Source organism: Cololabis saira, chromosome 8 (genome assembly GCF_033807715.1).
Source record: "Cololabis saira isolate AMF1-May2022 chromosome 8, fColSai1.1, whole genome shotgun sequence".
In the NCBI taxonomy this organism is placed as follows: Eukaryota; Metazoa; Chordata; class Actinopteri; order Beloniformes; family Belonidae; genus Cololabis; species Cololabis saira.
Window position 1 is genome coordinate 10,110,187 of NC_084594.1, and position 16,662 is coordinate 10,126,848.

At 36.8% G+C, this 16,662-nt stretch overlaps 1 protein-coding gene across 2 annotated transcripts in view; it reads right to left on the reverse strand.

Annotated features, from left to right (window-relative positions):
* The window catches only part of mars1 (methionyl-tRNA synthetase 1), a 29,763-nt gene that overhangs the window by 7,975 nt on the left and 5,126 nt on the right, over positions 1-16,662 (reverse strand). For both annotated transcript variants that reach the window (XM_061726720.1, XM_061726719.1), the window contains exons 4-15: positions 14,756-14,884; positions 14,571-14,646; positions 14,297-14,457; positions 12,692-12,801; positions 12,252-12,368; positions 10,255-10,458; positions 8,078-8,279; positions 6,052-6,126; positions 5,623-5,793; positions 3,168-3,263; positions 2,024-2,141; positions 821-1,034 (exon numbers count right to left, since the gene is read on the reverse strand). In XM_061726720.1, coding sequence (XP_061582704.1) covers positions 821-1,034; positions 2,024-2,141; positions 3,168-3,263; positions 5,623-5,793; positions 6,052-6,126; positions 8,078-8,279; positions 10,255-10,458; positions 12,252-12,368; positions 12,692-12,801; positions 14,297-14,457; positions 14,571-14,646; positions 14,756-14,884 — 1,673 coding nt within the window. The remainder of the gene's footprint in view (positions 1-820; positions 1,035-2,023; positions 2,142-3,167; positions 3,264-5,622; positions 5,794-6,051; positions 6,127-8,077; positions 8,280-10,254; positions 10,459-12,251; positions 12,369-12,691; positions 12,802-14,296; positions 14,458-14,570; positions 14,647-14,755; positions 14,885-16,662) is intronic.

The window sequence follows — 16,662 nt, forward strand, 5'->3', positions numbered from 1 at the left end:
CTTTGAAAACTGTTTTAAAATAACAAAACAAAAACATATTGCTGGCAAATATTAGGTAAAGACTTTTTCACAGATTTGTTTATCTGCCTGATTATTCGAAACTGTCATCTAGGTGCTTAAAACTTAAAAGCAGTTAGCTGGAACTCTGGTGCCCAAAATCAGCTACATTATATGTCTGAAAATTAGATTTCGAAATGGACACACTGTCAAAAATTATGTAATCACCCAGAAACTGCATCCTGGGTACGACAAATTCTCTTTTTTTTCTGGAGCAGAATTCTCTCTACCTTAAGCTTGATGCAATTTACAAGATATTTTTGAACCAATTAGGCATCAGTGTTGCTGCCTGAGACTAATTTTGAAGATCAAGGTACTTTGAGGAAAAAAAAAAACTGCTGAGAAAAATCTTTGATGTGGGATTTAACCCTGATCTTTTAAAAATCATTTGAGGCAATGTAATTGGGGCTAAATTACACCATCCCAAACAAATTTAGAAAACTAGGGTGAATGTCTTGTAATAGTTGCTGCTGTAACAGACTTTTTCAAAGGAGTACAGAAATTTGAAAACTTAGTTGTTAATTGGAGTTGATGACAGTTTTGCGGCATATTTACTTCTGAGTGAAACAAGTATGGGATGTGCGAGCAACGTGAGGTGGATTTCTTCTTTTTACATCTCAATGGTGATGGATGCACACAGATCCAAATCAGGAAGGTGGTACTATTTGTGTTGCACAAGCTGATATTGGTTTAGTAAATATTACTGTTTGCAAACCATATGAAGACGAGAAAAAATCCCTAATATAATATAAATACTACCAACCTGTTGATGAAGTTCCCTAGATTGTTGAGCAGCTCAGAGTTGTTCTTCAGTGCCATGTCAGCCCAAGAGAAAGCTGAATCTTGTCCCTCTGGACGAACAAACAGGAGGTAGAACCGCCAAACATCGGACGGGATTCCCGTGTCCTTTGCCATGTCTCCAAACACACCCACGCCACGGCTTTTGGAAAACTTTGTGTCCTCGTAGTTGAGATATTCTGAGATAAAATAGTAGCCCGGTTCACTGTTAAAGCCCAAACCTTCTTCAAAAACATATAATTATCAATACTAGGAATGGCCGATATTTTACCGTTCACGATACACCGTCAAAAAAATTCCCCACGGTAAGAATTTGTCATTCCCGTTTATTACGTTTTTGTGTAAAGCTGATTTATGGTTCTGCGTTAAATCGACACACAACGTACGTGAAGGAAGGAAGGAAGGAAGGAAGGAAGGAAGGAAGGAAGGAAGGAAGGAAGGAAGGAAGGAAATGAGCCAGAAAGAAAGAAAGAAATGAGCCAGAAAGAAAGAAAGAAATGAGAAAAAAAAAGAAAGAAAGAAATGAGAAAAAAAAGAAAGAAACAAATGAGAAAAAAAGAAAGAAACAAATGAGAAAAAAAGAAAGAAAGAAATGAGCCTGAAAGAAAGAAAGAAATGAGCCTGAAAGAAAGAAAGAAAGAAAGATATGAGCCTGAAAGAAAGAAAGAAAGAAAGAAAGATATGAGCCTGAAAGAAAGAAAGAAAGAAAGAAAGAAAGAAAGGAAGAAAGAAAGAAAGAAAGATATGAGCCTGAAAGAAAGAAAGAAAGAAAGAAAGAAAGAAAGAAAGAAAGAAAGAAAGAAAGAAAGAAAGAAAGAAAGAAAGAAAGAAAGAAAGAAAGAAAGAAAGAAAGAAAGAAAGAAAGAAGAAGTTTAGTAGTATTTAGAGCAGTGTTTTGGGGGCTCCAAAGACTGAATGTGGTGATAGATTTATAGTTAAAAGGTGGAGTTGAATTGGTATTTTTTTTATCGTCATTTTTATCGTTATCAGGATAAATGCCAGAAATTATCGTGATACATTTTTTAGTCCATACCGCCCATCCCTAATCAATACAGGAACAAAGCATTCACGTGTCCTCAGTGTGTTTCTGTAAAACATTCAACAATCTGTTAACAAAATGAAAACAAACCATCATGTAAATAACTAATCAACCATAATAAGTGCTTACCAGTAGCCACAAGGTGGTTGACCAGAGTGTAGTTGTCCTGGGCTCCCAGTAGGGAGCAGGGGAACACCACACTGTGAAATGGCACATTGTCTTTGGCCATGAAATTGTACAGCTCCACCTGGTGACAGAGGCAGAACACTGCAGCGTGAGGATGACATCATATTAGATCATCATGAGATCATCCAGTTCAAACGGGACTTATCGCTTCTCCCCAACCCCCATCTCTCCCTCTGTGTGTGTTTTTTTTTTTTTGCAGATACAAGGCATCACACACTCATAGGAGCCTCAGTGTTGGGGTTTAACATAGAGAGAGATAAGATGAATAAATGAGGGTAAGAGCGCATGTAACATTTTTGAGCAGTCACATTTTTAGTTCAGGTGAGTCCGCATGAGTATGCTAAATAATTATAGATAATAATAAATAAATAAATAAAGAACAATTAAAGCCTGTATGTTAAGAAAATATAATGAAAAATGTTAGCTGAGTTTGATTGACATACCCATAGGCGGCGGTAATTTTATTTTAATGTTATTTTAATTTTATGTTATTTTAGTTTTTTTTATTCACTTAGTTGTTGTTTTTTTATTATTATTATTTTTAATTTATGTTATTTGTGAAAGGGGCAGATCAGATAAGATTCTTCTTCTTTCTGCTCCCTTTTCATTCACAAGTTAGGAACATTTGTGTTTGTATTTGTATTGAATTGTTTTTGTTTTTAATGAAATAAAGAATAAAAATGAAAAAATGAAAATGAAATAATTAGCAGTTTTCTATTTGACATTTTTTTAATGAGCCAAACAGTTCCTAATTTTCTTAGTGAAGCTTAGGAAAGCATCATGCAGGACAATTCAAAACTGTGCCCTCGTAGAACTGCCTGCACAGCACAGTGGGTATAATCTAACCGTGCTAAACCGACTGCTAAAGATGTTTTGTTTCAGTTTCACACAAGATTAAATGAGGCTACGAATTACACCATGTTCTACTGAAGAAGACCATATGGGGTAATGAAAATGCAATCAGACCTATTCTGTCTGGGAAAAAAAAGGACTGCGGAAAGTCCAAAATCTTCATCTGTGCAAAGCGTGTGCATTGGTACTTTGTATGGCTCGTAAATTCTGACGCGTTGTAGCTGAAGTCTGGTACCTGCTGAGGATTTTTCCACCACTTTTCCCATTCGCTGGTGTAGTTTGCAGTAATGGACAGATAACCAATAGGGGCATCAAACCACACATAGAACACCTGCAGAGAAAGGAAGGAAGAGAGTCCTGTATGACAACAGAAACACTACGTTTTTTTGAGATATACAGATTATATGAGAGGGGGCAAAAAAATTAAAAAAAATAACAGGGGAAATGAATACTTAACATAAATAATGATACATGCACAACTACCCCATTCAGACAGATTACAGAGGATGATAATTAATTGCTGAGGTGCTTATTTGAATGTGGCCAAAGCGTTAAAGTGGGCGCAGCTCAAAACCCGGTCGCCCCCCAGGGTACGGTTAATGGCAGAGGTGGGTAGTAACGAGTTACATTTACTCCATTACATTTACTTGAGTAAGTTTTGGGAAATGTTGTACTTTTAGGAGTAGTTTTGAATCACTATACTTTTTACTTTTACTTGAGTAGATTTGTGAAGGAGAAACTGTTCCTCTTACTCCGCTACATTAGGCTACGTTGAGCTGTTACTTTTCTTTTATCCCTTTTATCCACGTACGCGTTAATCTCATGACATCACTGAGTGATTCTTTGGGAAAAATGTTTGTTTTTGCATGTTTTGTCACATTTACACAGACTCAAACACACACAGAGTTTCTATGAGTTCATGGGTTTGTTCTAGTTCTGCCTGGTTAAAAAAGAAAAGTACAAAGGCTTGAAATTTTGTGCTACTTGTGCTTAATTTATTTTTTTATTCTGTTATTATTTTATCTATTTTATTTCTTAAAGTACTTTAATTTACTTTAAGATTATTTTAATTTAAGCTATTTCTTATCAATTTTAATGTTTTTTATTATTTTATTGATTGAATTTGCCTGAAGATAATTATTTTGTACTTTAGTCTGTTTGAATGGTTGTGTTAAAAAAATAAATCAGACGTTACTCAACAGTTACTCAGTACTTGAGTAGTTTTTTCACCAAGTACTTTTTTACTTTTACTCAAGTCATTATTTGGATGACTACTTTTTAATTCTACTTGAGTCATATTATTCTGAAGTAACAGTACTTTTACTTGAGTACAATTTTTGGCTACTCTACCCACCTCTGGTTAATGGTAATACCTTAAAGCCTGAAACAAACCAGGGTTTAGTGTTTTGTGAACATATCTTTGATAACATTGTTGAAATATTCTCGCGAGAAAGACGTCTACAAAAACAATGTCCAAATGATTCATAAAATGAAATTGGGGGAAAAAAACAAAAACTGGTGACATGGATGATCCTCATGGCTGAAGCAGCAGTGGGCCGGGGAGTCCATATGGAGCAACAGCAGTCGGCAAGGAAACAGCTGTCAACCCAGAGGACGGGCACTGTGGGAGTGGGTCAGTCAGTCAACACTGCTGACTCTTCGTGGTGATTCCCCAGGTTATCATCAGAGGAAAACATGGTGGTGTCTGTCTCAGCGTCACATGATACACAGATGGGATGGAGGTAGGCAAGAGAGCGGGACATATTTTGATACTTGCAGATCCATATGTTCCCGCGGCTCTCTGAGCAGTTTGGGTATGGGATGGGACAACCAGGACGAGCCATTCACCCAAACATGAAGTAAAATATTAAAATGTGTTTGTATTCATTGAAATCCGAGCAGGTAATATATCGGAGCAGTGCGGCTTATTGCTCATTAAAGAGAGAAGATTGAGTGGCGTTAATGATTTCTGCTGTATCCACCAAAATACTAAACTAAGGCCCAATCCCAATACACTCCCTGCCGGCTCCGGAGCCGATTTATGGGTCCGCGTTAAACCAACACAGAGCCTACGGCGTAGGGTACGGTGTACGGCGCTCGTCGCCGCGTAACATCGACGCAAAGCCTACGGCGTAGATTATGTAACCTACGCCATAGGCTCTGCGTTGGTGTAACGCGGAACCATGAATCAGCCTTTATTCTGGCGAGATTTTCGCAACAACGGGCAAACGAGTGATTATATACATTCACTGAGTAAATATTATGAAAGTAAAATATATATTTCTCGCTAGAAATGTAATCAAAACGCATTTTTATGCAGAAACTAACTCAAAATATTGATTTAATTCACTAAAAAATAAGAAATGTCCGCCATGTTTTCTTTTTTGATTCAGTCCGCAAATGACGACGAAAAGCATTCTGGGAACTTTTTCTGTCCCTAGATCAGCTAGTGAGGATTAGAAATCCCTACATCCGTAGGGACAGATTTATAGCCACTATACTAGTTTTCTTCACTACCCCTAGGTGGAAAGAGGAATTGGGACACCACTACCTTCACGGGAACGCTCAAAATTTAGGGGTAAGGATGAAAACTAGGGGTAGGGGGAGTATTGGGACAGGGCCTAAAAACAAGCAAGTTGTATCAAATACCCGTCTTTAACTGCACTAACTACGTTACATTCAGAGCAGACCTTGTCTTTAAAGTCAGGGTGAGGCACCGGTGTTCCCCAGAGCAGGTCCCTGGTGATGCAGCGAGGCTTCAGTCCATCCCTTAACCAGCTGCGCGTGATCTGTTTGGCATTTGATGTCCAGTCTCCTGTGCTGGTTGACTTGTCTAACCACTGGTCCAACTGAGTTTCTAACTGTACGAGGGAAAGAGAAAAGAATGAAAAATGTGCTGACAAAAACAAGTTCTATCTCACACATGCAGTACAGCTTAAAAAAGGGTAAAGCCATTTACATACTACCATTACCACAGGGATCACACTATTCCAGAAGCTGTTTTTAAATGCTACCTTAAACACACTAAACTGGATTAGTCCGTCTCCATCTCTGTGACCAAAGAAGACTGTAGAGCTGGAAAATGAACCATCCAATGCACTGCTCCATGAAACTCATACCTTTGGAAGGTCCAGGAAAAGATGTTTGGAGGAGCGGATTTCTGGAGTTTGCCTGCAGACCTTACACTGAGGTTCCTACAGGGCAAACAAACGACAATCATCTTTGCTGATTACGGCAGTAATACAACTAGACTTTTAGGAGGTTGGCATTTTCAATTTCAAGTAGTTATTAATAGTCATTAGGGATGGGCGGTATGGACAAAAAAATGTATCACGATCATTTCTGGCATTTATCCCGATAACGATAAAAATGAGGATAAAAAAAATACCAATTCAACTCCACCTTTTTAACTATAAATCTATCTCGCTCTCAGATCCACCATGTTTGTTACACAAAAACCTCATCAACGGGAATTTATCTTTCTTTCTTTCTTTCTTGCTCATTTCCTTCCTTCCTTCCTTCCTTCCTTCCTTCCTTCCTTAAATCAGCTTTACACAAAAACGTCATCAACGGGAATTTATCGTTTTTACCGTGAGATGACAAATTCTTATCGTGAGGAATTTTTTTGGCGGTTTATCGTGAACGGTAAAATATCACCCATTCCTAATAGTCATAAATAAAAGCATTAGAAAATTCCCTGTGCTTTTATAAAGCTTTTCTGATAAGGTGAGCAGGTTATGGTGTCAGTTACTTTAATATTCAGTTCAGGAGTTCTGGACCAGAAATAAAAAATAAAAGTCATAAGTGAGCCACAGACTGCTCCTGCAGCAAAACAAGTTGAAAAGGAATGTGCTACTTCTCCAAATGACTTGAACTAAATAAAATACTTAATCAAAGCCCAAAGGGAAATAATGTTGTGGCAGCATGCATAAATTAATTAAAATTAAAAGAAAATCGTAAATGACCGAGATGAAACAAAGCCAACAATTTAATAGCTAGGTTGCATAGATACTCTTTCACAGTAGCATGTCATGGTTTAAACCATCTTTAAGTGAGTAAAGATATAATAATAAATCAGGAGGGTAGATAATAATAATGAAGATTATGGTGGTTTGTCATGTCACAGACCCATGTGAATTTCAGCAGCTCTGTGAATTACACACTTTCAGACTCAGGCTGCCCAAATTTGGTGAAAGGATGGTGTCAAATTTAAGTTGGTGATTTGATAATCACTTCAGACACCCAAATATGAGCTCGAAAAAGTATGTTTTCCATTATGTGTCCCCTTTATCCTTTTGCCAGAATGAGAACATGCCCAAAAAAAAAAGATTTTGTAGCAACACACAACTTCTTATACAAGTAGGTGTATAGATCTCCGAACACATTGAACTATAACAGAAATAATTTTAAATTACCATAAATAACTGAGGCAGAAACAGAAACCTTTGTTTTTCATCTTTTGTCACGTGATTGTAATGATTAATCCCTGTATACAGTGAAAATGATCCAATAACAACAACTGTAGTAATACAAATTATAATGATAAATGAATACTGTATTTTCTGGACTATAAGCCGCGCCTGCATATAAGCCGCATCCGCTCTATTTTTAAAAAAAATAATAAAAAAAAGATATACAAGCCGCACCTGCTCTATTTAAAAAAAAAAAGATATGCAAGCCGCAGATATTTATGTTGTTAGATTAGATATTTACTACATGTACAGAAGGATTCTGAACTGTAAATGATGTACATGTTTGTACCTAAATAGATCCTTTCCTAACAGTGTCTTTTAACACGGCAGCAACTTTGCTGATTAAAACGGGACAGAACCAAGAGAAAATAACCAGTATTTATTTATCTATTTATCTGTTTGAAATCTGCTTCTACTTCTATCTGCTAAAGAAGACGTAGTGTATTCTTCTTTGCATTTATTTTGTCTTAGTTTTGATTCTAATTCCGGTTAGAGCGCCCCGAGCGGTGGAAGAAAAATCCACAGAATAGGTGCACCTTTGTATAAGCTGCATGGTTGAAAACCTATGAAAAAAGTAGCGGCTTATAGTCCAGAAAATACGGTAAATACATTCATGATAGGTCTCTGCCTTCTCCAAACACTTCAGATGTCCATCCTGCTCCTCCGAACTCACCCTGAGCTCCACAGCGTTGATGAGGCGGCCACACTTATCACACTGGTCACCACGAGCTTCCGGGTAGCTGCAGTGGGGACACGTGCCTTCAACGAAGCGGTCAGCCAGGAAACGCTGACACTTTTCACACCGCAGTTGCTCCACGGTGTCTTCCACGAGAAATCCATTCTTGTGGAGTCGCCAGAAAATATTCTGAGCTATCCTGAAATGACCGAAAAAAGAAGTGAATTAAACATTCTCTGGGACTGTTTCAATGACGGATGATGTGGAGAAAAGCCAGTCATCTAAATCTGATCCAAATATTGCCATTCACCCTATTAAATAACTTATACTCTTCTATGTGTGTTAGAAAATGATCTAAACCTTTTGTGTCAGTATTAAAAAAAATAATACAGCAGTACAAGCAAGAGGAGATCAAGGAAAGAAAGAAAACTTTATTGATTGGCAGGAAAACTAAAAAGTAAAAGGGTATGAAAAACAAAGCTGGTGGTTCTGTTGTGGGCTGGTAACTAAAGTATACGACTAAACCCCCAAAGCACTTCGCATGAATCAAGTCAAAAGTCTTTAATCTGAAGCCTGTTTTTACTTCTCAAAGAACGTGGAGCTTCTGCTCGGAGCCTAATGCCTTTAATGTTGTACTTTTATCAAAGCAAAAGCTTCAAAACAAGTTTCCAACTTTCTAAACATTTACCAAGTACTAGCACATGGATTTAATACTAATCTTTACAGAGCAAAAGTGATGCGCATTATATCTATTTTCAAATGTAAAAAATAGACGATCTTTTCACATATCCATCTCTCTGCATATCATCTATGAATAAACTAAAACTAATAATCTGACATCATTTCTATTTACACAAGAAATCAAAACCTCTTTTGTTGCTTCAATAATTGCATGAAGCAACAATCCATATATCTGAGAATACAAACTGACAGAAATGGGATGAAGAAAATATATTTTTTCTCTTTTCCAGATTTACTAGACATTACTTTACAAACTGTCTATTTTAAAATTAATTATGCTTCTTGGATTCATTATGGATATATCAGAAATAATTGAGACAGCCGGCTGTCCAAATTTTCTGCACGCTGGTTTATTTCGCTAGCGTTCAATTAGTGACTATTTGTCATAAATAAATACTGCATTTTCAGACATGTCATTGCTTAATTAAAAACTTAATCAATCCCTGTAAAGTAAGCATTAGGGACCTACATCCAACATTCATGCTCTAAAATCTCTGAGCTTAAGCAGAATTTATGGTTGAGAGGGTTACATGTCCACAGCAGTATGTACAGCAAGATTACAATAATCCTACTGCACATTGTGAAATTTTATAAAACGTGAATAGTAATGAGTTGCAAATATGTATATCCTTACAAGCCTCATGAGAAGCATATTCAACCTAGGGCTGGGCGATATATTGAGATTTTAATATATATCAATATATTTTCAAACGCGATATGGTACGAGACAATATCGTTTATCGATTTAAAAAAAAAAATTAAAAATTATGATTTTGATATAGCTTATTTTGTGACAAATTGACTTGAATGTTTTATTTGAGATTTGCACAAATGTTTCGTTATTTGCACAACTGTCAACCTCAGTGGAAAAGTCTGCCTGTTACTGTCTACATTGTATTAATTGCACAGTGTATTTTAATTTAATTGTTATGCAGGAAAGGGATATTTGTTTTATTTTATTCAAGAAGCATTTTTATTCTATATATGCAGGCAGTTTATTTTTATTTCATTTGTTTTATACATTTTGATATTGTGCAGACCTCTGTTAATAAAGGTACATTTGTGTGACATTTGGCACGAGGCTTTATTAAAACTGACTGTTTTTTTAAGGGTTTGCCGCATATCAGAAAAAAAATGAAGCTAACAGAGATGCTATGCTATAATGCTTTGGGGGAAACCCCAATTATGGCACAGAAAAAATATCGATATATATCGAGTATCGCCATTCAGCTAGAAAATATCGAGATATGACTTTTGGTCCATATCGCCCAGCCCTAATTCAACCCAAAACTCTTGAAGTCAGATTAGAACTATTATGGGAAAAATCTGATTAATAAATTTTTCTAGTAAGAAAACCCTAAATTTAATTTCTGAAATGACAGTAGATGCAGTTTCCCTTCATTGGTCGCATTAAAACAGCTCAGTCCACTTACTCTGTCTGCTTTTCAGTGGTGGTTCTGCCAAAAAAGTCAAAGTCAATCTGGAACCATTTGTAGATGCTGGCATGAACAGCATGGTACTTGTCGCAGATCTGTTGGGGTGTCAGGCCCTCTTCTCTGGCCTTGTTCTCCGTCGCTGTGCCATACTCATCTGTGCCACACACAAACAACAGATTCCAGCCTCGCAGCCGGCCATACCTGGAAGAGGAGTAGACGACAAAGATGATGGGTGAAAAACAAACGCAGAATGGAAATAAAGGACATGGATGAGGATTTAGTTTTGTAAAGCATATAAAAGGGGAGAACAAGAGACAAAGGTTTGCTTTGTCACTGGTTCTCCCCTTTTAGGCGTGTTGGTTTGATTGCAGTATAAACAGCTTTTTCAATAATATTGCAAGTGAATTCAATTCTTATGTAAACAATACATTTTGTACAAAAGAACAAGACTGTCAATGCTTTTGAGTGTGTTGTTCTGAAAGGATTTTTTAAATAATTATAATCAGGGTGCGATTTGTGAAAAGACCAGAGGGGGGGATAATTTTGAAAAATATTTTTATTCAGAAAAATTACCACACAACAGCGGGCCAACAGTATAGGCTATATGAAAACGTGTTTCTTTTGTAAACCTTTACACTTAAGCTACATAACGTAGGCGGTAGGCCTATTTTGAACATGAACTGAACCACTGCATTTGTAGAAATATTTTCTCCTAATATTGTTTTTAAATGTGCCAAATAAAAATAAATAAACAAAATTAATATTTTTTTAATTCTTTCTCGATGCAGTTTAATAGAAAACATGGGAGCTCTCCTCAGCCGGGGAGATGCTGCTGTCCACCATTCGATCAGCAATGTCACATCTTGTTTCATCTTTGCATTGTCGCATATTTTCCTCGGGATTTTTGGTTGTGATCCTGTAAAATATGAGGATATGCTGCTCTGGATTCTTTTCATTTTTTCATTCATTTGACTGACTGTATCTTTTATTTTGGCGGGCTGGAAGTCGGACTTTTGGAATGCCAGAAAATCCGGTTGGTTTTCAAAATAAAACTGCTTTCTGTGGGCGCGACTCGCTCCCGGTATCAAAATCACAGCACAAGCAGAATGAGCACGGATTCTGTGTATTTTGGTTGTTATTACTTGTTAATAATTACGATGTAATGGGGAAAATACTTTGGGTGGGGGGTAGGAATGGGTGATATTTTACCGTTCACGATATACAGTCAAAAAAATGTCCCACGGTAAGAATTTGTCATCTCACGGTAAAAACAATAAACTCCCATTGGTGACGTTTTTGTGTAACAAACGGCGGAAGGCGGATCTGAGAGCGAGGAGCTCGTTGTTAAACGAGGCTTCAGTTCCGTTATCTGGAACTGGTTTGGATTTAAAAAGAGAGACGAGGAGCAAACATCATCTATTATGTGCAGAGTCTGCAAAAAACAGAAGGAAATGGTTGTTACATTTTGATATAACGTTTGACTTTTAGGAAAAAAAATTGCAATAGTATCTCATTTGTGGCATGTTCCAACCACAGGTTAATTTGCACATTTTATTTATATTAGAAGGGGTCATCACTGATTGGATTTTATTTTCAGTGAACTTTTATTTATTTGTCCTGTCTCTTTATTTATAAAGTTGTATTTTTTTCTACTTTGTGATTTTATAAGCTAAGAAAACTTGTTTTGGGGGCTCCAAAGACTGAATGTGGTGACAGATTTATAGTTAAAAAGGTGGAGTTGAATTGGTATTTTTTTTTAATCGTCATTTTTATCGTTATCGGGATAAATGCCAGAAATTATCGTGATACATTTTTTTAGTCCATACCGCCCATCCCTAGTGGGGGGGATACATTTTGTCCCCACAGAGGATAAAAATTATTCAGCAGAGGGTAAACCCACCCCACCGGCAAATCGCACCCTGATTATAATAATAATTTGCACTGTTTACATATAAAACAAAAAAAAAAACAGGAATATAAGATTAGAAGCATACCTTGAGAAGACATCAGCACTGAGAACACAACCGATGATATTACCCAGGTGGGGGACGTTGTTGACATATGGCAAGGCACTGGTCAAAAGGATGTTTCGCTTACCCTCCTGTGGCAAACTGGTTTGGGGGTAAAACACATCTGAATTTGAGTCAACCTTTAACAGAGCCTGTAGAAACAGCCTACCGGTATATGTTCTTGGGGAAAAAATCCTTTAATCATTGACTTTATCACAGAAAGGAAGATGAAAGTGTTTGCTATCTGCAGTTCTCTCAGACGGAGCATGGCTGCTCAGTGGTTAGACTGTCCCACAAGAATATGCCATAATGCTAGCAGCATCTTAAAATACAATATACAGCTCAGAACCTTATTAAAGCCCCGCTATAAAAACTGAATAGCTACATTGGGTAATGTTTTTTTGTTGTTGTTTTTTATTACTTACATGGGGTGCTGTTTCTCTGTCTCTGGAGCACAAGCATCCAAACCTTTACTCCACTTGAGAGCAGTTGCTTCCATCTCTTCCTCTGAAACAACACGCTCACTTTCCTCGCTCTAACCAAACACAGAAATACAGAAAATAAGGAGTTTGACATTTTACAGCCTTACAGAGTTACTGTGGACTGAGATCCTACTTATTCTAAGTGGAGGGCATCGCTGCTTCTGTTTCTAAACATGATTGACATTTTTTAAATCCTGCCTTACTTGCATAAAACCATAAAGGATACAGAAATAGTGATGCAACATCTACATGTTCTATATCCAAACACTCACTGGGGGAATATCTGCCTTATATGGCAGCACTGTTTAGTTAAGACTCAAAATGAAAAATATTTTATTGTCACTGTGTCGTTAAGAACTATACCTCAAATAGTTGGGTGCTTTTCTAATAAACTGTGACAATTAAAAAATATATTTGTCCACATATTCTGACATTAATTTATAGATAAGATAAGATAATCCTTTAATGGTCCCACAGAGGGGAAATTTGTAGTTTACAGCAGCACAGGGGATAGTGCAAAAACAAAAGGCATCAATAGAAATAGTAATAACAACACACTATAAACAGTAAACTGGTATATACAATAATTATAATAAGTAGAAAAATAAATAATAAGAAATACTGGTAATACCAGTATTTCTTCACAGATTTTTATCACTGCAGTAATTATGAACAGATTCAAATGCACAGCTTTTTTTTTACTGATTTTTTTTTTTAATTTATTTTCCTTTAACATTTTTATTACTTGTGTGCAGTAGTTATTAATGTATTATTATTATTATTATTATTATTATTATTATTATTATTATTATTATTTGCTGGACTCAGTTTATTTTTATTAAATTTTGTCAGGGTGTGAATATCTTTTTTATATACCAGGTATATAAAAAAGATATTCACACCCTGACAAAATTTAATAAAAATAAACTGAGTCCAGAACAAAATAAAATAATAATAATAATAATAATAATAATAATAATAATAATAATAATAATAATAATAATAATAATAATAATAATAATAATAATAATAATAATAATAATAATAATAATAATAATACATTAATAACTACTGCACACAAGTAATAAAAATGTTAAAGGAAAATAAATTAAAAAAAAAAAATCAGTAAAAAAAAGCTGTGCATTTGAATCTGTTCATAATTACTGCACTGATAAAAATCTGTGAATAAATCTATTATCTTAAAATGCAAATGACCTAAATGCTTCTTAGATGTCAGCAAGTTAAAGAGCTGGCTTCCAGTTAGTGATGCTGACTGAGGCTCTTCTTAGGTAGTAAGTGTTAGTAATCTCCTCCAGGGAGGAACGGGTTGCTGAGCAATCATGCGCCATCAGCTGTGATTATTGTGCACATCTACAGGTTGAATAAGAGGGGGGAATAAAGACACAGTATGTCTTAGTAGTAACCCCATCTGTACATGCTTCCTAAAGCATCCGTGTGAATACAGTTAAGCTCTGAAACTCCTACAAATCTAGTGTTCAGTAAAGAATGTTTGAAGTGAAACAGTTAAAGTGATGATCTGGCGGATACCTCGGCAGGGTTGCCCTGGGTGCTCGGAGGTGTAGGTTGCCTCTGCATGTGGCTCTTCATAGCCTGCGGGCCGTTTCCCTGCAGCGCTTTCTCAAAACCGGATTGACTACTGCGCATAACAGCTATACGGTCAAACCAAGCTTTCAAACACTTATGCTCACCTGAAAAAGAAACGTGAAAGTGAAAGGGAAAAAAAATAGGGTGAAAAGAGTGTTTGCGTTGAGAAATTGGAAATGTCGAAAAACTAAGAATTCTTCAATGTTTTGGCACCTACCCAGTGCAAGTGAAGAGTCAGATAAAACAGGGTGCAGCGCGGCCCACAAAACAACATCAGCAACCGACAAAAATTCCTGAAACACAGCACACACTTAATTTGTTATTTTGTCTTTATCTTTTAAATCTGTTTTAGACATGTTTTATCAGATAAAAAAATCTGAGCAGAAGATAGTGATACAGTACCCCACTTAAATATGGCATTCCTCCTTTGCTTAAGCTTTGATCCATGACGTTCAGGAGACCTGGAAGGACCTGGGACACGCCTGATGGTTTCCCCTGCACTGGCTTTTGAGGAGCCTGTAGCAGTGCAGGCTGTGCAATCAAAATTAGAAAAAAAAGTTTAATTCTAACACACTGAATGACATTAAAGAAAACACTATACTAAACAAATGTCGTTGAAGTTAAACATTTCACACATTAGGAAATATATATACATTTTTTTGTTTTTAAATCAGTTTCATCGACATCATAAGTATCCGACACTGCTATGGAATAATTTTGGCCCTGTCTTTTTTACAGTTCCATGCATCAATAACCCTTTTAAAACCCGAAAATTAGCAATAACCCGGTTTTGCACGGCCATGTAAACACCAATAACCCCTTTGAATAACCCGAATTTGCTCATATTCGGGTTTTTAAAAACCCGAATATGACCCCTGGGTTACTCCTTTTGAAACCCGAATATTGGGTCATGTAAACGCCAAACGGAATATCCCCATCAAACGGAACATGAATTTGTTTTCTGCGCATGCTCTTTTCGCAAGGAATCCTGGTCTTTTGAGACCAGGACTTTCTTCTAAACATGAGAAACGCAAGACCACGCCACACTTTTGGAGTGAGGAGGAGACTAATCACTTCATAAATGTAATGAAGGATATGAACATTTTGGCATTTGTAGACGGTAGAAAGTACCGGGATAGTGAGATTTACAAGAAGGTGAGCGAAAAGTTGCGCGAAGCAAAATTTGTTTTGAATTTGGATACAGGAAGAAGAAGTGGAAATGACGGGAATTGCGTCATGATGTTCTCCGCGCATCGCTGGTTTGATGGAGATATCCCAAATGATTAATTGCCATGTATACAGGGATAACCCTGTTTGCTGACGCATGGAAACGGAATATTCCGAATGTTTCAGTAACCGGAATATTAGCAATAACCCGAATTTTGACTGCATGTAAACGTAGTCAGTGTGGCTTTAGTTCACTGAGGTCTGCAGACATTCTTGTGTATTCATGGAGTGTGTGCGTAAAAAGATTTGTGTGTCTGTATTCAGATTTATGTGTGCGCAAAAATCAGCCGGTAGCTCTCGATTGGCTGTCTTTGTACACGTGGATTTTGACACAGTTCTGCCGCGCAAATCTGTAAAAAGATCTGTGTGTAAAACGATTTGTGCGTCCGTAACTTTTCCTTTGCCCTGAGCTCGGACTCACAGGCTCTCGCCAGGCTACAGCAATGCAGCCTTCACACCACTAGTCGGCGCGTAGCACTCAGTCAGTACGTTTACCTGCAGCAGTTCCATCGGGTTTCTGATCATATTAGACATTGTTTGGACTTTTAAACTGCATGCAACACCTGAACCCCATCTACTTCGGACCTATGTCGGACATTTAGTAATCGGGTTGCATATGGAGTAAGATAACTTCCAAAAAGATGTGTCCATGTTATAACTATTCGTATTCGTAATGATAAACATTTGTATGTAAATAAAAAAGTTGTACCCAAAATTCTGCTGTCACGCACATGAGTCTGATAAATTATTAGGGTTAGGATTGTTTTTATATGAGTAAGAAATTAGGTAAGAAATTGACCTTTTACGTCTCATTTATTCATTCACACGCACTAATATACTTGGGAAACAGCACAAATCGTTTTACACACAGATCTTTTTACAGATTTGCCGCGGCAGAAGTGTGTCAAAATCCACGTGTGCAAAGACAGCCAATCGAGAGCTCCCGGCTGATTTTTGCGCACACATAAATATGAATACAGACACACAAATCTTTTTACGCACACACAAATCTGAATACAGACACACAAATCTTTTTACGCACACACAGATTGAGATACGCACACACAAATAATATTGGAACA